The 22,938-nt window shown below is 32.4% G+C and overlaps 1 protein-coding gene across 3 annotated transcripts in view; it reads left to right on the top strand.

The window, feature by feature from the left end:
- LOC115890583 (AF4/FMR2 family member 4-like) overlaps positions 1–22,938 on the top strand; it is a 298,633-nt gene that overhangs the window by 143,938 nt on the left and 131,757 nt on the right. For all 3 annotated transcript variants that reach the window (XM_030910855.1, XM_030910854.1, XM_030910856.1), the window contains exons 3-4: positions 7,851–8,038; positions 12,938–13,196. In XM_030910855.1, the coding sequence (XP_030766715.1) occupies positions 7,851–8,038; positions 12,938–13,196 (447 nt within the window). The remainder of the gene's footprint in view (positions 1–7,850; positions 8,039–12,937; positions 13,197–22,938) is intronic.

Below are 22,938 nucleotides of genomic sequence, written 5' to 3'. Positions count from 1 at the left end.
TTGTACGGTGGTAAAAAATTGTTTAAACGAGGCCGAAGGGAATATAATAATGCAATAAAATGTAAAAAAGGGCGGGTAAACACCTTTGTTTATTTCTTGAGCAAAATTATTCCTTTAGAATATCGTATATAATGACCAAAATATGACGCAATTTTAAGAAAAAAATGTCACTTTCTGGCTTATAATAAAGTTTCAAATGCAACAGTTTATATTCAAATTTGTTATGATCTACAACAGTTAAGTAGTAATTGAGACGAATTATAATTCAATTACCAGCTACTACGTTCTTGTTTTAATAGCTCAAAATTCAACAAATATAATTACAAATTATTTTAATTGTGAGAGGCTCCCTTGTGGGACGCCTATGTACGGCGAATACGGCGCGACGGAAACAATACCTACCTGTGAAAAGACAAATTCGGGTAATTTGAGCTTATTTTTCTACACATTTGACACTGTCGTACCATATTGACAATTCGCAGATTCAAAAGTACGTTAAACAAAAGCAAAAACTACTGAAAAACACTGAAAAGTTCACTTCGGACTTATTTCCGACTTCAAACACACCGTAAGCTAAACGCAGTACGCTATAACGGACCAAGGGCCGTCGCAAGGGGTGGTGGGACGGACGGTTCATTTCATTCTGGAAGACTAGCAGCGACGTTGCCAATAGTTCTAGACGTTCCAGCACATTAAACAGTAAACATGTCCTTTAATAGTAACGCATATATCCTCTGGTTAATAACATATTATTACGCATTCTTCTTTAAAAATAAACTATTAATTTAATTAAGAAATTGAGATTTATTGATATCCGGTGAAGGTTTTAAAGTCACCTTTTCTGCAAATCAAAATAAGTAGATAGGCGCAAATTTGAGATGTGGCAATGTCGCCTTCTCTATCTCGGTTGGTTTTTACAGTACGTAGTCAACCTCCGATTGTTTGATCGGGTTAAAATGCAAAATGTGATATCTGTTCTTCCTAAATCTATGAAAAAAACCTATATAATTTTAAGAAGTTCTAACATTCTGTAACTCTAAAACTATGCATTTCCATACCCATGTTTATAGGAACTTTTTTTCATATTTCTTGATGAGGAATCAATGAGTAATTATTTAAAACTTTCTCATGTTAATGATAATACTTTTTTAAAGGTTGCTATTTGACTTGGATTAAGGCAAATTAATAAAAGTGCGTTTATCTCATCAAGGATACCGAAATCGACAAAATATCAAGAGATAACTTTTAATCGCCATTAAACAGCTTACACTATTTCGCTAACAAAAGAAAAAAAGTCAGTGGCGTACTTGCTTTTTTTAGAAAAATGTTCCAGTGATAACCCATATGCACGTCCCTGGTGAATATGGCGACACTTTTTTAGTCTTAAAAATATGTTGCATTTATAGTAACTTTTACCGTCAAAATTTCATTCGAAGCGCTCAAAGTACTTGGAAGAAAATTATAATAAATCCAAAGAAATATTAAGACTTCAACACCCTGTAGCTACGAAACAAAGCAGAATCGGGTCTATGTTGATATGAAAAATAAATCTTATTTTTACGTGAGGAATCTCCCCACGAGAGATGGCACATGTTTTTTGAAACGCCCTGTATAACTTAAACAGTGATAACAAAATATTTGCATAGTAGTAGGATCGTGTAGATTTATAATTGAAAGCACATGCACATTTACAGAATACTACTTAACATTTACTGTGGTTATTTTAGGGACCTTAATTAACATGCAACGGAACAAGGCCGAAGTAATTGTCTTCGATTTAGTGACTGAACGTTTGACGGAAGCTTGGGTTTCTTTATGCGTTAACATTAATGAAATAATTGTCGGATTGAAATCCTGTTTAAAATAGGTAAACACTTTTTTCCGTGATAAACCCAACAAGTAATATTTTTATTAACACAATTCTACTAACATTGACGACTGAATTCGATTTTGTTTGTATCCTGTTTGATATTTTATTCCTGCTTGTTTTCTGTCTCCAAAATTCCGTTTTTAAGGTTGATTCTCACTATACCTTCCGTATCAGCTCCCTTCCATTTCCCTTCCGTTTACTTAAAATATTATATCATGTAAATGAATAGGACAATGCATACTATCCATTTCGTTTGTCTTCCGTTCCATATCCTTTCCTTCCATACATTTTTTTGGCAGACGGCACTGAAGCGTATCGGAAACAGCGTTGTCAAGTTTTTACATTTCTACCAGCTCTGTTAACATTTTGCTGAAATTTATTTATTCTTTCACCTCTTAATTAAATCTATTACCCTTTTCAAAAGATACAAATTTTTAAAATAAAACTTTCGTAATGATATAAATTGTACAATAAAAAGTATGGAACTGATACGGAACGGAAGACTGTCAATATAATAAAAAAAAATCGGAACGGATATGGAATGGAAACGGAGAACATAGTGAGAATCAACCTTTAGGTCTATTGCAGTTCTGATAGTCCAAGGGCTGGGAATAAAATGAACCGCCTGATAAGTTACCTGAGGTTTGATGCTGGAATTGCAATACCGTAGCATTATCTAGTTAAGTATAAAACCGCTCGTCTGGCGAATCTTCGTGGGCACCGTTGCGATATACAGGGTGTCCCATTTTGGTTAAAATCATATACAGTATCTCCGTTGTGAAGGTAGAAGAATGTGGTTTGCATAAACCTGACCCACTTTTTTGTCAAACGCTAGATGAGTTACTGAGCTACAGGGTCAAAAAAGATTTGCAATTTGGGACCGCCACCCGTATCTCTGTTGCTGTAAAAGGTATCGAGAAGGTGAAAACTGTTTCTTGTAGAACTTTTTACGTAGAATACAGTGGCGTAGTCTGTTTTTCTACAAAAAAGAATTTTTGGAAACATGACCTAAAGTTATGTTTTCCCTGTATATTTAAAAATCATTTGATCTGGCATGCTATATGTTTCTCAAAAATATATATCACTTTATATTTATTTTCACTATTTCACATTGCTTTTCTTATTTGCGAAAATCGACTTATAAAAAAATTGCCTAGATAGCCATAATCTTAAGCAAATTTTATATTTTTGTTTGAACAATTTTGCCTTATATCCTAAAATGAAGTGGTGGGATATTTGTTAGATCTGTTTTTATTTAAATGTTAATACCTCTGGCCTGGGTAATCGGAATCCAACGAACTAGGGCTCTTTTAAAAAAGCATTCCTTAAGGCCCCCATTCACTGGACGATTTTGTAGCAACCAAGTTGAGCGATAAAATTGCTTCTAAATTTCTTGGAAATTTGGTTGTTCGGAACGGACCATTTATAAGGCGACATTCAAGCAATTTGGTTGTCAATCAATTTTTCTGGAAATTAATCGAGAATTTCCGACACTCTCCTGTTCACGTACTAAATAATAAAAATAGTTAAGAACGGTTGCCGACGTCCACTGATTGGGCGATCCTCGTACAACCTCTTTAAATTGCTGGAATCGCAACCCGATTCACCTTCCGCACTGTAAATCAAAAGAATGCTTGGCAATCACAATATCGCTTTCAATTTAATTGAAATGACGCACTAACCTGGAGATCTTTCGACAAATTGATCGAAAGCGACTAAATCGCTCGATTAGATTGCTCGTTTATCGCCTAGTGAATGGCAGCCTTTACTCTATATTCCATGTAAACAATAATAATAAGCTTTTAAGAGTAGAGGCTAGGGGGCGCTGTCTTACAATGTCACAAACATTACGCGTATTTTCAAGAAAATTAAATGCACTAGTATGTACAATTTTAGGTGATAGTAAAGAGGGATAAATGCTTAAAAAGTCAGCGAAACTGCATCTTGATATCCATTTTCAAACCGAAGATATTAGCAAAAATTTAATAAATTAGATCAATACTTTGATAGCCTCAACAGCGTTTTTATCAATGTTGATCTAATAACACTTTTTGACGTTTAAACTATTACTTCAAAAGCAACTTTTTTCCAAAGTCACAAATTTGAAAATAATTGCCAGCAATTTTTCATGGGCTCTTTAGTTATAAATATACCTCAGTCATTTATCGTACTAATGTTTTTGGCCCTCTTTTAGCGTATAGCACTTCTGTGGCTAACTTAAAATTGATTGGGCTGCCTATTTCTTTTAAATTGCAAATCGAATGCTTTTGATATTATGGTTACGCGTCGTTGGATATTGTTTCGTGTTTGTTTCCATCCGATTGATTTAGTATGTTGCATGAAAATGCACCTTTTACCACTACTTTATCCACTTGAAAAATATAGTATTACTTATTTATTAATCAAAAACTAATTAGTTTCCAATAAAAAAAAACAGGGGTTTTGATTTTTAAATAGTGGATGCAATACATTTGTCATAGTAGTTTTTGAAATGAATATCGATAATAATTTCTGTGCGTCCTCAATGTCAATGGCATAAATAATTTTCAAAAATTAATACTTGTCTATCTTTCAAAAATTAATTTTTACTGAATATATAGATTTGCGTATATCGGAACTATTCACTTTTTCGTTTAAATATTAATTTTTGTTAGGTTTTTATATGACGTATATACAAGGCACAAGAGCGAGTTAAGTAAAGGTTTGTAAAAATAATCATATTATTCCGAGTATAAATTTTTATTTTTTAAAAAATAAGAAAAACTGAAATATTTATTTAAAAAATCATAACAAAACATCGGAAAACACAAAATGCTTATACATAAACACAAATAAAGAGTTATTCTTCAAATTAAAAAATAAATTAAGGTTAAATTTATACAAAAAAAATATTTTTGACACACTGGTCGAGCAAGAGGCCTATCTTTATCGCTGTCATCAGCATCACACTCAATAACATCTTCTTGCCAGTCTACTTCCTCAAAATCTTCAATAGTATCGGAAATAAAAATTGATCTATTGCCGTTTCCTATTTTCTTCAGCAAGTTTTCATTGTGGGATACATAGAGTAGCTTATCTATCATTAGTAAGCCTGTTTCTCTTTTTTGAATGAATATGACTATAAACGATAAAACTGCATTCCGTGACAGCCGAAGATGCTGGCATCATCAACATTCGTGAAGCTACTTGTGATAATGAAGATGAAGAACACAGTCCTTTCCACCAGGAGACTGGGTTATCAAAACTACTTTTCCATATGAAGTTATTTCCAAATAACTTGCCACTTCTACAACGATAATCTGCTATTTTATCTATTATTTCTTGTTCCTTTATATTGAGTTTATTTTTTGATATATTAAATATGCATTCTATGGCAGAAAGAATTTGGGTTTCATCAAGTTCAGAACCTTGTGATTTTGGATTTAGTAATTCTGCAGCATAATGAATGGGTTTAATAGCAAATTTTTCTCTTTTGTCAACAAACTTCAACAATTCGGATTTTTCTTTGTCGTCAAGTGAGGATAATGCAAGATTATTCTGAATTACCCTTCTAACACCACAAAATGCTTTTACAGCAAAATGAATAGTGCTATAATCTCCTTCTACAATTTTTAACCATTTGCCAATAGGTTCAAAAATGTTAATTACGTTGGAAATTTGGGCCCAAAATACTTCGTCATCTAATATCCACTGCTTAACATTTTTATCAATCATTTGTGTTGCTTCTTGACTAACTGCAACTCCTTGTAAACTGAGCCTAGTATTGTATACACTTTTTAAGTTGGTCAAAATTGAAGACCAGCGAGTTTTTACTACGCTACGACTTACGAGCTCGGGACTTCCCCGTAGAAATGCGAGGTTGCAAATAAGTTGGTGAATCCTCAAACTCGATATATTCACCATATTATATGTTTGTAAAACTGTTCTATAGTAAGTTTAATGTTTATAAGGTTACATAATATGAAAGATATATTAATAAACATCGGGTTTGAATCGTATGACAAGATTTAAGTATTTTTTAAAATATTTCCAATATTTCCGAGACACGTTTGGAAATTTCCAATATTTCCAGTTCCATGGAAATATTTCCATTTACAACACTATAGAAACTACTAATCTATTCTGATCTAAATAATATACTTAGGTCATTTCAAGCCTATAGATTAATTTGATGAACAAACTCAAGACCAAAACTCTTTTGATCTTGGTCTTGCATTGCAAGTCTTTAATTTTTTTAATAGTTCTTACTAGAGGCATTTTCTACATAGGAAATTTTTAAATAGATAGTATCTTTAGCAATTTAATACAAATAGATCTTTATAGAAAGAAATTATTAGAATATTTGTCTGACAAAAATGCTTATTTTTCAATATACAGGGTGCTACAAATTCGAGGTACGAGCATTGTTATCTCAGTAACCGTAATACGAAAAGGGTTAAATTGGGGCAAAGTTGCGCTTCGGCATGTTCACCAAGATGCCATCAAAAAAGTTTTAAAAATTTCAAGGATTGCTGAGTTTTTTGGGAAAAAACGGATTTTTTTGAAAGTCAATTTCATTTTTTCCTGTCGTTACTTTTTAGAAAATCAAAAAAATAATTGCAAATTCTCATAGCCACTTTATTAGGGCTATCTGATAGTATTTTTAGATTTTCAAATTAGTTGATAATTTGTGAGATACACAGGCCAACTTAATTTTTGTAAATAGGGACCTGCATTTTTTATTTCATGTTTTGAGAGAACTCGGTCTCGTGAGTACAAGATATGCCACACTTTATAGTTTTTTTTGTTTTGGGTACCTTAACAACAACAAATGTATTTAACTATTATTTAAAATAATTTCAAGTTCGACTCTGGTTTTTTAAATTATTTAATCTGATTATAATCATAGCAAAAATATTGATGAACGCTAATTAACAATGAGTAAGGAAAATCGAGCCAACTGAAATATTCAAATAAATAATATTCACGTCAGGAAAATAAAGGAAATATTATTTTTAACTTTTTTTATTGTGAATTTGAAATCTTAGTGGGCGATCTAATAATATGCATAATATTAATCGTAGTTATTATAATTAAATCAACTTCTACAAACTAGTTTCTATTGCTCTACATGTTCAAAAGGGTTACCACCCTCCCTATTGCACAAATTTATTTTTCCTTCAATTTTATTTATAGCTCTTTGAACTTTCTTCTTATATTTCCAAATGCATTTTGTACTCTTTATTGCAAATGTTCAGATGTATTGATTTCACTTTTACAAGTGACGTCAAGTAATGTCCCCCCTCTCTCCCGCTCCTTGGTGACAGATCCAGGAACTTCGCTGGCCATTATACTGCTCCACCATCTCCCTGGGAAATGATTTGAAGTTTGAAAGCTTATTATCGTAACAATGAATAGATGAAATATTTAAAAAGACATAGCCGGATTTGGAATTAGTTTAAATAAATTGTGTAACCCAACTCAAATGCACGAAACAAAAAAAAGTGTGGCATATCATTGTACTCAGGAGATCGAATTCTTTCAAAACCTGAAATAAAAAATGCAGATCCGTATTTAAAAAAAAATAAGTTGGCCTCTGTATCTCACAAATTATCAACTAATTTGAAAATCTAAAAATACCATCAGATGCAACACCGCAAGAGTATTTCATGCTTAGTCTTGGTCTTGCATTACAGATCAAAGGTTAGTCTTGGTCTTGGTCGTGCTTTTGTGCAAGACCAGTCTCGTTCATCACTAGATTCGCGATGTCTTTAAGACGTCGGCTTATATGTTATACAAGTTTCCCGGAATACAATTCGGACCACCCCGTATAGAGAATAAGTTTTATAGAAATATGAATTATTATTGGCAGTGACATCTCCTTCCCACAGAATGTCCTTTTTGTCTTATACATCGACGGAAACATCGCGAGACATTATCCTATATTTGATGAGTTGGTATTATGCCGTATTCTCTACTAATTAGTACTATTTTATTGCAGGTGTACCCCTCGTCGACGGACCGCGTATCTCACGCGATCCACAGCACGCTGGGAGACTTCTCCTACATGAGGGACTACCTGAACAAGGACTCTTCGGGCCTGATAGGCGTGGACGGCGTACCCCCCAGCCCGGGACCCGCCCATCCGGTCCATCAGTCGCCACCTCTCAATGGCAACACAGCCGCCAGGTACCACATCAATCTTTGATTAATGGCTTCTTTGTGCGCTAATTAGTTGCGTCGATCGATTGCGTTAACTGGTAGTGTATTCCAGGGCCTTAGCATTTTTTTAATTAATTTGTTTAAACAATGGAATTGTTTGAATAAATTAATTAAATAAAAGAAGTTTTAATAGTAAATTAATACACAGTGAGGGGCGTCACAACACGGGACATAGGAAATCCCATGTAAATTTAGAAAATGTCATATATTATCTCCCGAAATAATATTATACAAAAGTTGTATTAGAATAATTGTTCGAAGAGGTGTTAAAGTTGAACATTCATCTAATATTTCGTTTCATTTGGAATCGGCACTTATGCGAGCCCTAACAACTATATGTTGGGATAAGGTCTGTTTTTGCAATAAAAATAGTAATTTGTTAAAACGACTCAATTTATTTTGTTTATTATTCTAAATTCAAACATTACAATATGATCTAGACAGTTTTACTATATTTTTATAACTTTCCAAACAAATAACTTTTGATAATAGCTTATTTTGCCAAAATCAAGCCAACTATATATTGGGACAGTACAACAAGAAATTTGTTTAATACGGAGTTACATCACCTTTCGCCTTAACAACTGTCTCAACTCTTAATTGCATTGTATTTACCAAAGATTGGCACATTTGAGGAGAAAAATTACCCCAAATTTCCTGCAGTTTTGTCCGCAAATCAAAAATTGTCCGTTGAGGGTGGTTTCTTAAATATTGCTTCATTTGCATGCCACACAGTTTCTATAACATTGAGGTCCGGACTACTTGCAGGATAGGATAGAACTTTTATATTATTATTACCGAACCAATTTTTAGTTGATTTTGCTGAATGGCACGATGCTCCATCTTGTTGAAAAATATAGTCTTCGTTTGGAAACAATTCTTGAGCACTAGGCAAAAGTGAGGTCTCAAGTATATGTTGATATTTTTGGGCGTTAACAGTGCCATCTATACAATTTAATTTGCCCAAACCTCTTGCTGACATGCAACCCCAAACCATAATCCCCTTAGGACATTTAACAACCCTCTTTAAGCAATCTTTATGAAAGGCTTCTGCTTTATATATATTTCGTATTATTCTTTTTCGATGATTTCCAACGCAAACCATCATTATTCCAATCATTTTGTGTCCACGATAATTTAGATTTTGCCCAATTGTAGCGATTTTTCTTTTGAATTTCTGTCAGTAGCGGTTTTTCTTTCGCCTAAATAAGAATTTGTATCAATAATCTTCAGGTCATTGATTATCCACACAAAATTAAGTTTACCTTGTAAAACCCCGGACCGCATTTATGGATATATTTTCGGCAACATTCTCTTGATATATTTAATCCAGTTACAGTATTCCATTTAACTGTTACTTCGCGAAGAGTACTTCTTCTTGCAGACTTGCAAATTTTTACTAAATTTCGTAAATCTCTCTGAGATACAACTTTTGGCCTTCCCGAACTTTTACCTCTAACGCCTACACTGGCAGATTCGCCGTATTTTTTTTATTACATTAAAGACCATGGTTTTTGGAATACTTAGATCATCAGACATTTTTCGAATTGTTTTCCCGTACTGTATTGACAAATGATAATTTCGCGTAGTTTTTGATTTGTAGCTTTTCGACGGACCATTACCTTGGATTAAATTAACAAAATTGAAAATTAAAAAAATTAAAATTACTTACAGTAAGTCTTACTACTCAAAGTATCGAGTCACTTACAAGCTGTCAATGCTGAAGTAAACAGTTTGCGACATTTGTGACGTTTATAGCAAAGCCGTCTATTTAAAAATACTTGTCCCAACATTTAGTTGTCAGGCAAATTTGTGCTTTTATGAACAAAATCCGCTACTGTAAATATGGATTGATTTACAAATTCATAAAAATATTGTCAAGTTGTTTAGGATATATGGCTATGTTTATATTTAAAAAATTAAACATATATTTTTCAGTCATTTTGAAAAACCAGGGCAATAATTCCAAAATATGACCTTATCCCAACATATAGTTGTTAGAGCTCGTATGTTATTTCAAACGTAGAAAAATCGTTGGTGTTTGGAAGGCTCGAAAGAAAACAATTATGTTTTTTCCGATTAATCGATAACCGACTTTATTGTCGGGTTTTCAGGTACCAAAACATATTTTAATCCAAATGCCTACAAACATTTATGGCGTTTCCAACCGCCAACACTATAAAGGTGCATCCATATTGCTCGCGGCGCATGTACGCGGCGATCGCGGTGCTCAACGTGCTTGCGATCACATAAAAAGCCTGTTTCGACTGTTCGGCTCTGTCGCGTTACATCAAAGGGACGCTTCGGAGCCGTGCGAGCATACTTCGGCAGTTCGAAGCGCTCGAGCTGTTTGCGTTGTTTGTTTAGATTTTAGTTTAGTTTCATTCATAGGATTCGTATTTACTGTAGTATGGCGATACTACCATTATTTTTCTTTTTTTTTTGTTTAGAATTAAAAATACCTATGTATTTGTTTTTTGTTCTTGGATTAATAATATTAAATATACCTTTTAATAAAATATAACTCTCTATGTTTGTATATTGCCTACTTTTCTTAATTCGATCTTAGAGAACTTTATTTAAATTTTGGCATACGCCTGGTACTATTTTTGAAAGGTTTTGCTTAAAAACTTTGAATATATAACCTAAACTGATATATGAGTCTCCAGTTGCAAGGAATATTATGGCCAATCCTTCTTTAACTGAAATATACCGTATGATCGAAAAAAAATGGCGTCCAGTTGGCTTGGAAATGACGATCGATGATATTTCCCATATAATTTTACATATAAAATGACAGCGATCTTCATTTCATAGCCATCGCTGACGCCGTTTTTATTCGATCATACTGTACTTCCTAATTGTATTTTTTCTTTCAATACAGGGATCACCTACGTTAATAAGTCTTTCAAAATCAGTAGCGGATATGCTATAAAAATTATTAAAAAACATTCCGTCTGCTTGCAAATCGTATAGAAGATTACTTCCATTGTACTGGGATCTATTTGAAATTATTAGACTTCCAAACACCGCCTTTTTTTTCTTTATCTCCTTTGTTTTGCAATAATGATCGCACTAGCAACCGCTATTAAAAATACTTCGGTATCATCCATGCCCGAACAGCACGAACGCAAGCATTACACTACAATCAATGTGGACGCCGGCGCCGTTGCTTGTGAGCCGAAAGATTTTGAGAAACAGGGCAAACAGGAGGGCAAGCAATGCAAGCACAATCAGAAGCAATAAGAACGCGAGCAGGGTCACGATCTATGTGGATGCACCTTTGGAGACACATACAGAGGAACAACCAGAAACTTGGGGTATTTTGTGCCCGATGCACACCGATACTAGGATTATTTCGCACTGACCAGGTCAGTACGACATAAACCTGTCTTATAGCCTTGGCCTTGGCGGTTGGAATCACCGTGAATGTTTGTAGGCATTTGGATTAATATATGTTTTGGTGCCTGAAGAAGCGACAATAAAGTCGCAAAACGTCGTAAAAAACATAATTGTTTCCTTTCGAGCCTTCCCAAACACCCACGATTTTTTTTTACGTACTAACTACTTGGAACAATCATAATGTTATTTGAAACATCTACATTCAAATTAATAAAATTTATAATGCGGTCCAGAGAAATCTACAATTAAAATGCCAGCATAAATATGATATTGTTTATTGTCAAATTTGATGTCACATTTTGTTTACAAGAATTTGAGGGTAACCAATATCGTAATTTTGTATAAAATATGATTTTCACAGCTGTGCGTGAAAGAAGCATTTAACTAAAATCTTAATTTCCGATGAGGCTACCTTTAAATGTAATGGATTAGTAAATATTTAGTATTATGTGACAGAAAGCCCATACAGTAGTAGATAGATATGACACTTCTAATAATAAACGGCCTTCTATTGAAAGAGCAGAAGTCAGATCCTGTCTTATATTTAAAAAAAAACACAATTTTCTCATTAAATATTTTTTTAAATTTTCTGACCCACCCTGTATATATCAAACAAGATTGCAAATGTTGGCAGACTGAATTTTAAAGAATTGCATTGAATTGTATATCAAGCTAGCGATAGCATGACAGATTCGTAATGCTAATATGACCACTTGTTATCGTTATCGTTATATCATTGCGAATTTTCGGGATACATATATAATTATCGCTTGGCTACCGGTAAAAATGATGTTTTAGAGCTCTAATTTTGAGCATTTCATGGCCATGATATTTTTTTTTTGCGATTTTGAGTTTAAATCTGTTTTTAAATTTTTTTTATCATTGAAGATGCAAGGCAGTTATTAATTTTACACTATTAATAGTTTTACTGGTGTATTGCATAAAATATATGTATTTAGTAAAATACTTTAATAAATACACACATAGACTCAAAAAAATTAAAAAAAAAGGGAATATTCACTTTTGTTGTGCCTCCCTTGCATGTCAAACGTCCACTCCACAGCCTCGCCACAAGAAGTATCATATTACTCCTACTAAAGCAATAAGCAATATACGATTTTTGCTCTTATATCGCTAAAAAATTATCACGTCCGGATTTTGTCTTGATTTTTGGAAAGGCTTGCCCGGGGTGGACAAGTTTTCATCTGGTAACCCTAAGGAATGTAAAGTAGGTATGTCTAAAACTGTAGAGATTACCTGTAAAAAATGATTTAATGATGTCACATTTGTTATTTGCCATTTAAAAAAAAACTCGGAAAGTATAAAATATACAGAAAAATACACCACACTCTAACCAGTCTCTTTTCGATCCCCTCGACCAATTTTGGAATTATATCTTCAATTTTCACATTATCCTGTATGTCAGTGAATTATTTTTTTATCAATTGTATCTTTATTTTACAGGTTACAGGCTTCACCAGATAACCGGTACGAGTTTAAGAAGCCCCACCAACAGATGCACCCGCCGCCCCAGGGCCACCAAAGGGGCGGCTACGTAAAACCGGCCGAGGGAAAGCCGCCCTATCTGGGCAGGGGCGGTTACCCCGGCCAGCCGGTTAAAAGGGGGGCCGGGGGTGCGCCCGGCCATAGGGCGAACGGGTTGGTGCCGGCTAAGGGGCCACCTTCTTTGAATCCGTCAGGACCTCGACATCCCTACGAAATGGTAGGTACAATTCGATTTTCAGTTGATTGGATTGTCCATATTATCGTTGATTAAAAGAATTGGGAAGATACGCAACCTAATGGGCGAATTTGTGACAAGGCTGATTTCATGCTGATTTGATTTCCCCTTACGTCTCAAGTGCTGTACGGTGGAGACACCAATCGTTCTGCGGCCAACGCATAACCAAACCAAACACTTATTTTCTTTAATTCAGCCAGCGAAGGCATATCGAAGACGGTGTGGAACTGAAAGCGACAGTGTTGCCATATTAAGTGCAGCTTTGATAATGTATATGTCTGTAAACACAGGATATACGTATTCTTCTACAACATATTTCAACATATTGAAAGTTTCAATAGTCAATCGTTTGTCCTATAAGGCTACTTATATACAGTATCTGTTCGATACGTTTTTTTAAAAAATACTTAAAGTTTGATACTTTTATTTTATACTTTCTGAGCTACAATAGGGTTTAAATTTTTTGTAAATTTAGGGTGATGAACTCATACGATTTCTGTTAACTATTTTTAATGCACTTATTAAATGCTACTAAAGAAACAATCTGCTACTAAAGTGACAGCGAAAAACGTTCATCACTTAATGCTTTATCGAGTAATTTTTTTATAGAAATATAAACAAATTGTTGTGACCTGAAAGCATTCCTGGTAATTTTTTGATTTTTTAGTACGGATATATTACTGCTAAGATAGATTTGAGTACGGATATATTACTGCTAAAATAACACATTTTTTAAATTCGAATTTAAATTTGGATTTTCGTATTTTTGTCCATGGACCGCAACACTGTGCGTCGGAAGCAAAAAAATACAAAGAATAAAGAAAAAAAATATTTAAAATATTTAAATTCAACTATTCGAGAAAACCTCTTAGTTTTTTACTAAAAAAAGTTAGTTTTTTAGTTTTTTAAAACAGATAGGTACGTCGCACAGTGTTTTGTCTAATGGACAAAAATAAAAAAAATTACGTAAAAAAAATAAAAAAAGTAAAAAATTAGCGTGCTGCCGAAAAATTGAGAAGCCTTTTAATACCCAATGGTGAAGACACGAATTTAAACAAACTCATTCAGCAGACAAGTAAATATTTTTGTTTAAAAATGGCCGTAAAGTGGATAATATTTTTATTTATTGTGATAACTTATTGGGTCATCAGAAGGAAATGCAAACGTAAAACTTCACCAATAGAATATTTTATTTTAATGGCAGTAAGTTGATAATATTTTTATTTATTGTGATAACTTATTGGGTCATCAGAAGGAAATGCAAACGTAAATCTTTACCAATAGAATATTTTAGATATAAGTAGGTTGTGAAAACAAGTGATATTCGGATCGGCTTCTGATCGCCATATCATCTCTGTCATTTCTATATTTTGACGTTGTTTTGTGACAGGTAAATTTGTGAATATAATTGTGTAGATAATGGATAATATTATCCAAGGTATGTACTTTATGGTTTCAATATTTTCATATAAAAATTATGTTCTATACATATATATTTATGTATCTAGAATTTTGCTTGTTAAAATGCAAAAACAATATATCGTTTTAATTTCATTACAACTTTTCAAAAATACCAACAAAACCCCCATCGGGATTTTTGGCTGATAATAATCTTTAAAGTATGTAGTTTTCGAAACCGTAATACAAATTTGCTCCAACTTGCCCTCACCTTTTTTCTTATTTTTTTTAGGAAGGAAGATTCATGTAAAAAAATCGGTCTTATTTGGGGAATGGTTTGCAAGCCCAAGCAATGTAAAAATAAAGCATGCTGCCGAAAAATTGAGAAGCCTTTTAATACCCAATGGTGAAGACACGAATTTAAACAAACTCATTCAGCAGACAAGTAAATATTTTTGTTTAAAAATGGCCGTAAAGTGGAAGAAAAGCAGCGAAAGCAATAGAACTCGCTGTGGAAAATAATAAAACTTGGCTGAACACCAGGATAATGTTACCTAATGTTAGCCGAAATTCTGGACCAGCTGATCAACTTGAGAGAACCAAAAGTAGGCCCAAAAAACCTTTTCAGTCTTTGTCATTGAAATCAAAAAACGAAAGGTAAAGGAACTGATATCTCAACATTCAACTCAAGAATTATGCTTTGCTGTTGAAAGATCAGCTCAGTGAGCTCAGATTTCAAATTCTTCTAAATTAGCAGTACCTCAAAAAACATCTTTATCTCCTCAACAGACTCTAGGATTGTAAGAAAAATATGGTAGGAAATACTTCATTCAAGAAACATGGCAATTTTTCCAATAGCTAAATACTCTTGATCAAAAATAATAACGACACCAAAGTCACACATCATAGTACGCACGGGTTTTGTTGCTTGGAATTTTCCCCTTGGAATTTTGCATAATTTGCTTTTTAAACGCATATCGTATAACAAATTAGAGATCGTTATTAACATGCATTTGTCATTTTTTATGGACAAATTTTAGGATATATGGATTCTTTAAAGGAGTTTCTGTAAAAATGGAAATTAGAAATTAGAGCATTTATTTGCTATATTTGAAGGTAAGAGACATTTACCTAATGCACCTGTTTAGATAATGCATGCGTGACTATAGATAGAATAAGAATATAGGTATCGATTTTTTTATGCAAATAATTACAAAAATTTTAGACTTTCAAGTCGTCGTATTAAAAAATTCAAAATGTCACCAAAGCTTATAATTTTAATAATTTATTTGCTTTACTTTGATTAATCGTGATGTAACATTTTTTTGTAATTTGTAGAGTGATGAACCACCCCAAAAAATACCAAGGAGTGAAGAAGCAGAAATAACTACTGTCGAGGAAAATAATATCACTTTACTTACTACAGACCAGGAAAACCTAAATTTATCAGAAAATAATATACCTCGTAATATGCCTGTATCAAAATAAATTTTAGTTGAGTCAATAGTATTCGCTATTGGTTTAAGAACAGTGTCTCTTTAATCAAGAAATGTCCCTTTTCAATCAAGAATTTTTGCATGAATCAAAGAGCCTATTGTTCTTGTAGCAAGAACTTCTTTGCATATTAATTTTGGGTCAAGAGTGAAATACTTTGGACAGATAGATTCTTCTATTCTCTAAAGTAATTTTTAAAGCTTATGAAAAGATTTAATGCTTTGGGCAAAGAAACGTCGTTCTTGGCCCTATTGAAAAGCGCCAATCTTTTGGGTCAAAGTCATATTCATTTCGACTGAGAGATCCTTTTTTCAGTGTTTGATATTTTAAAATAGTAATATACAAAGATATTACATTCAATTAAGTAGCATAGTGTTGATAAAATTATTAATTAAAATTTAATATGTATTACTGTGATAGCATATTATTTTGTCCCACTTTTACACGCTTTTACTTTTTTTTTAATTTTCTAGCTAGAACATTCACTAAATATAAATTATAGCGTTTAGTCAAGTTTTAATATAAGTATTACCAAAAATGGCAGACGAAGTCAAATGTCACCGTTATCAATATGAAATACATTTTTTGTAAATGTTTTTCCTGATTATAAACATGTAGAACACATGTTCTTTCTTTTTAATACTTTTATTTAAACTTAATAAAAATACATAGAATTAATGTTGTAACTTGATACAGAATGAATATAAGCGTATAAAACAATAAGCATATACATATTAGAATTTGTTATAATATTTATCCATAGATAAAGGAAATAAATTTAGATTGGAATGCCCGTCAAAATATATAACTTTTTTGGGTCGCGACCGTTGTACGCGATCTAGCGCTGCTGTAGCGGTTGCTAAGAACAACCGGCAAACAATAACAGAAATAATTTTCTCTGGTCAAAGTCAGAATCTTCAAAAATTATAAGATCTTCCAAAATTTAAAATGCCCTCATTGAAAAAATACCGAAAAGTGTTTAAAGCCCCCATTCTCAAAATAATTTTTGCTATCTTGTGAGTTTAATTTAAATTTTATTTACTCAAACCAGTGATAATTGTGAAAAAGTGGCATTAAAAACTAAAAAACTGTGAACTGCAAAAACCATCGTGGGTCGTGGCATATCGTCGGTTTTCAATGTTTCATAGGTATTTCACATACATGTCCTCATATAAAATAAAGTTTCTTGTGTATGCAACACACTGTATTTTATTTATAAAATTAAAAGAAAATAATAATAAATTTGAATAAATAATATTTGGCGACATAATTCCGGAAAAAGTCGAACCGATCCGAAATTATCAAAAGCTTTGGGTCGCGACAGTTGCAAGAATAGCGCCAAATAGTGTTTACATTGTCCTTATGGGCACTTTCTAATCTAAACTTGATTTCATTTATCTATGTATTTATCATATCAAACCGACATCGGTATAATAATTTATACATTTTCATCTTAAATTTAACTTTTTTTTTGATGAAATAAGGATTATAAATATTTAAGATATAACATTTAATATGATAAATTCAAACATGCCTAACTTAATTTTAATATTAGTCTTAATAAAACAAACAAATAAATAACAAAAACCATACAATATCGAATAATTAATAAAAACGAAAAAGAATACTTACACAATCGTTGTACAGGAGTCCGGTAGACACCTTTCTAAGAACAACCGCCAATACAAATCAGCACTTTGTACACTAATTAATTTATCCCCTTATTAACTTATCGAATGCCTGTTCTCTCGGTTAATCTCGAGAATAACACACAACAAAACAATCAAAAACAAAACCAAACCCAAACATTAACCTGTTAATTTTTTTTCGACATTAACCGGACATTGGACTTTAACCGTAACATATACATCCTCATTACTACAATTATTGCAGGCTTTTACGAAATATAGAGGAATGTGTAGCTGGAGGTGTCTGACAGACCACTCTCTACGGATAGAGGTTAAAAAAATGATTTTATTTTTAAAAAACGGCTGATTTTTTATCGAAATATTCCAATAAACTAAATAAATTTTACGAAAAATATTGTATTTTATATTATTACTGTAATAAGTCAAAATTTCTGACATTCGATTAAAAAGTATTACTTAATAGGAAATATGTATAAAAACTGGTATATGTATATGTATATATTATGTATAATGAATAAATTAGCAACAGTAGATAAAGTATAACAATGATGTTATTAATATTTAGTATAACGATACTTACGGTAACTAAAAAGAGACATTTTTTTGGTGCACCCTACTCTACTGTGTCACCAACGGATCTGAAGCTACGGGGTATCGGCAGGGGAACGCAGTTGTAAACAAAACACGCCCAATTTCATTCATAAAATAGTCATGGGCGTATGGTGTTTTATGAAAATAATGTGTATCATAAATATAATATTCAGATTAATAATTAAAAAAAAATAAAAACTTTATGCTGTTTGAGTCGTTACTGTTGAGTTAGCAGATAAACACTAAAAGCTTTTATTAAGCTCCATTAAATATTTTGAATCATTTTATTATGTGTTGTTAATACAATAGAAGAAATAATTACAGCTGGGGGTTGGAACCTTTGGTGTTACACAGCAAAATAAAACACTAAATCAGCACAATACACCAAAACACTTTTACTTTCACACTGGACGCACGTTTCGCTAACCATGTTAGCATCATCAGCAGATGATCAAGACTGAGTCTTGAGGTATATTTATTTATATATCTGTACTAACTATATTTTTCTCTATAATACATAATTTTAGATACAACTATTTCCCGCAAAAAAATATCTTAAAAATAGTTAACTTTGGAAGCGCAAACAAAACATAATTTTACTCACCAGTAAGTAGATCCAATATTGCAATATTGGCATGCCTATTACACCAGATATGGTATCGCTCCGCCCGCGCCAGCACTTTTTAAAGGTTAGATCATTGTCTACCTATGTTTCATCCAAATAGATAATACTTGGCGATATTTTCGAATTTCGTATATATTTATATCTCTCTTTGCAACATAATGGGCCGCTCCATTAATATTTATCTGTTATTTTAACATTTACGCCAAAAATCCATTTGATTTTAATAACCCCCTAAGCGTTTCCCTGCCAAAGGAAAATTAGATTCTTCCTGTAATTTTTGGAAAAGCTTCCTAATTGTGGGGACGACTTTGAATTCGAGATAAAATCTATTTATCAAATTCCTGACCACTTGGAAATGGAAGTCGTCGAGCTTATCAACAGCAGTCTCACGTGGTCGTTTCTTTCCAGGGCTGGATAACATTTTATCGGGGTTAGTTTCCAGCCTTTTTTATCTTCTGTGTAATTTTTTTTATAGCCGATACGCTAACTCCGGTATAAAGAGATATCCACTCAAGTTTGCGTTTAAGCCGCAACTTAAGCGAACTCTCTGTAGCTTCTTCGTCGCAAACCCTATTATGAACACAAGGACATTCGTTCGTCGCAAACCCTATTATGAAACAAGATCACAAAACAATAAAACAATTTAACTATTAAATATACGAAAAATATAGGAATAAAGTTTAGGATAGCCGGTATAAAATAACGAAAGAAAGTAATAATGATCAAAAGAATAGAATGACATCGCCACTGGATATTTCAATAGTATTCAATATTTCTACTTTTTTCAGAAGAGACCGTGAAGTTGGGGATAAAGCTAGCGAATAGGAAAGGCGTAAAAGCCATGGCAACCGCATGTTAACAAATCCTGTGACGTAATCTCGCCAATCATATTCGGTGAATAGGCAGCCATGCGCGGGGATGCCGGCTTGCCGATGATATCCTTGAAAAATCTTCACCTTTCATAATAAGCAGATTATACAGAATGAAAGAAATAAGTTATTAAATAAAACATCGAACAATATGAACTACGTTAAAATTCCTTAGTAATATACGTCAGAATATATGCTGAACACATTATATATAATAAAAATATATTAAATTTATAGTTCATGTCTGGCAATTTTGCAATTTTATAGATAAACGTGGCAATTTCGATTTTTTTTCTCGCATTCCTTCCGTAGCTTCAGATCCGCTGGTCAAACAGTATATGCTGTCTTTGAACCAATAGAAAAATCTTCATCCTTTGTGTTTTAGACATGAAAAAGACACGTATAAACTAGGTAATCTATTTTCCTTTTCATGTCGTCTCTAAAATGTGACGGTGTATTGAAAATAAATTCTTAGAAAAATACTAAAGATTTAAATTAAATATTTTAGAGTAAATGTTACATATACAGGGTCCGGCAATAGTGCGTCGGGCATCTGTAGCTCCTAGAATAAAAAACTTGGGAATTTTCTTTAAGTGTAAATCTAAAGTATGTACAACGATGTATTTCAGGAAAATATTTTAACTTCTATAGGGTGGCTCAAAAAAGTGCGAGTGGATCAGGATGATTTTTTTAAAATGGAACACCCTATATATTATTGCTTTTTTGGCTTCCTTTCAGATCACTTTACATAATCCTAAGATATGGATAAACCTATTTCGATAATTTCAGAGATATTAATAAATAATTAAAAAAATTATATTATTCAACCTTAATTAAAAAAAATATTACAAATACAAGAACTGGCCTGAAATCAAAACTATATTAGGTATTTACTTTAGATGGTCTGTACTTAACTTTGCTGTAAATATCGTAATCTTAAATCATACAGGATGTTCAAAATTCTACGCCAAACTTTCTAAAATATAAAATAATTTTTCTTTGTTTTTTAAATGGAACACCCTGTATATTATTTTTTTATTAGATGGAGAATTAAAAAATGAACACTTTTTGTACCGGTTTTTTTTGGTATTTAAAGTATTTCAAAATTTTAAATAGTTTCGCAGATACACGCAGTATTATTTCATATGGCTCTCTCAACGGTAAAATACGAGAGAAAAATTATTGGGTGGTTTTGATAAAAATTTACTATGGCAAATGCCATATGAAATATAAAACCGAATATCTGCGAAACCGTCAAAAATTTTTGAAATACTCTAAATACAAAAAATGTTCATTTTTTAATTCTCCATCTACTGAAAGAATAATATACAGGGTGTTCCATTTAAAAAAACGAAGAAAAGTTATTTTATATTTTAGAAAGTTTGGAGTAAATTTTTTTTTTAAATTTTGAACATCCTGTATGATATTCGATTACCATATTTATAGCAAAGTAAGTACAGACCATCTAAAGTAAATATCTAATATCGTTTTGATTTCAGGACAGTTCTTGGTATTTTTAATAAATGTTTTAAAAGAGGCTGAAAATATATATTTTTATTTATTTATTAATATCTCTAAAACTATCGAAATATATTTACTCATATCTTAGGATTATGTAAAGTGATCTGAAAAGAAGCCAAAAATGCAATAATATACAGGGTGTTCCATTTAAAAAAAATCATCCCGATCCACTCAAACTTTTTTGAGCCACCCTATAGAAGTTAAAATATTTTCCTGGAATACATCCTAAAACATAATTTAGATGTGCCCTTAAACAAAATTCTTCAGTTTTTTATTCTAGGAGCTACAGATGCCCGACGCACTATTGCCGGACCCTGTATAGTGTAAAATTTCATGAAAATCAACTAATATTCCGCTTTATTATACTACGACACTGTTGTAATTTGTTTATTATTTTCGAATTTCTTTATCACATAAACATTGTTTCAAATTGAACAAAGTAACTTGCACGCCTGCAAAAACTTATTCAAAATTTGTTGCTCTCTGATTGGATTCTTCCATAATTTCCTGAATATGGAGCTGCTTTTTACCAAGTGAAATAATTTATATATCGATTTTTCATATAAAACCCTTTAATTTGGGCGACAGATTCGTTGTAAAACTGAATGATCCTATTAGTTCTCTAGACGATTTCCGTCTTAAAGTAAAACGGACCATCTTGACTGACAGGTACAACGCTATGTGTAGAGGGTGTTTTAACGGTAATTAACGTTTGCAAGTCTTTTTAGGCGGCTAGATCTTCGACTGAAAGCTATTTTGCCAGAACACGGGAGTGCATTTTATTTAGACCGCTCATTAGCGTGGAATTTTATATCTTTCCAACATATAATTATTGTGGCAGGTCAGTCACTATACCTAGGTAGAAAAATCTCGCCGACCTATAATTTTAGATCTATATTTACGTTGCAAATGCCGCCTGTATTATAAATAAAGTCTACTGTTTACCTGTTTTAGGTACCCAGTTTCCCATATTTTGCACTTCTTCTGAGACTTCTATTTTGTATCTAGAAAAGCGTAATTAGCTGAATGCTAATATTAGATCTAATGAATATCTATACTAATTATACTTTATTAAACAGTCACTGTTTGATCGAGCTCGAAATAAAAATATAGAAATTAAATTTAAAAAAAAATCTTTTTGTTTGTGTTTAAAAGAAAAGTAATATCGTCGGATATGTATTTTAATATTTTATAAAGGAAATGTCCTTGTATTCCAATGTCATACGATGCTAGTTTTTAAGGCCTTTTTGTGCAAAGGATGTTTTTTTGCTAATTGACTCAGTCAAACTGTCCTGATGATGGGAATAAAATTCTGGAAAGCTTGACAAATTTGAAAAAGTAGTTTTATTAGCCTATGTGGTGATTATTGACTGCATCCTCACTTAAATTTTGAGTTTTTTCTATACTAATATATAAAATCCTTAAGTGACACTCACTGATTAATCACGATCCTGCTCAAACCACTCAACATAAGAAACTCAATTTTGGCATACACGTTGATTCTAGGGTGTAGAGGTTCGATAAGAAGGGATTTTTCAAAATTCCAGTTCCAAGGGGGTGAAACTTAAAACTTAAAA

The sequence above is a fragment of the Sitophilus oryzae genome, unplaced genomic scaffold (genome assembly GCF_002938485.1).
Source record: "Sitophilus oryzae breed Bouriz unplaced genomic scaffold, Soryzae_2.0 scaffold_888_pilon_pilon, whole genome shotgun sequence".
Taxonomy (NCBI): Eukaryota; Metazoa; Arthropoda; class Insecta; order Coleoptera; family Curculionidae; genus Sitophilus; species Sitophilus oryzae.
The sequence above is the reverse complement of the archived record's forward strand: the minus strand, read 5'-3'. Positions and strand labels throughout refer to the sequence as shown.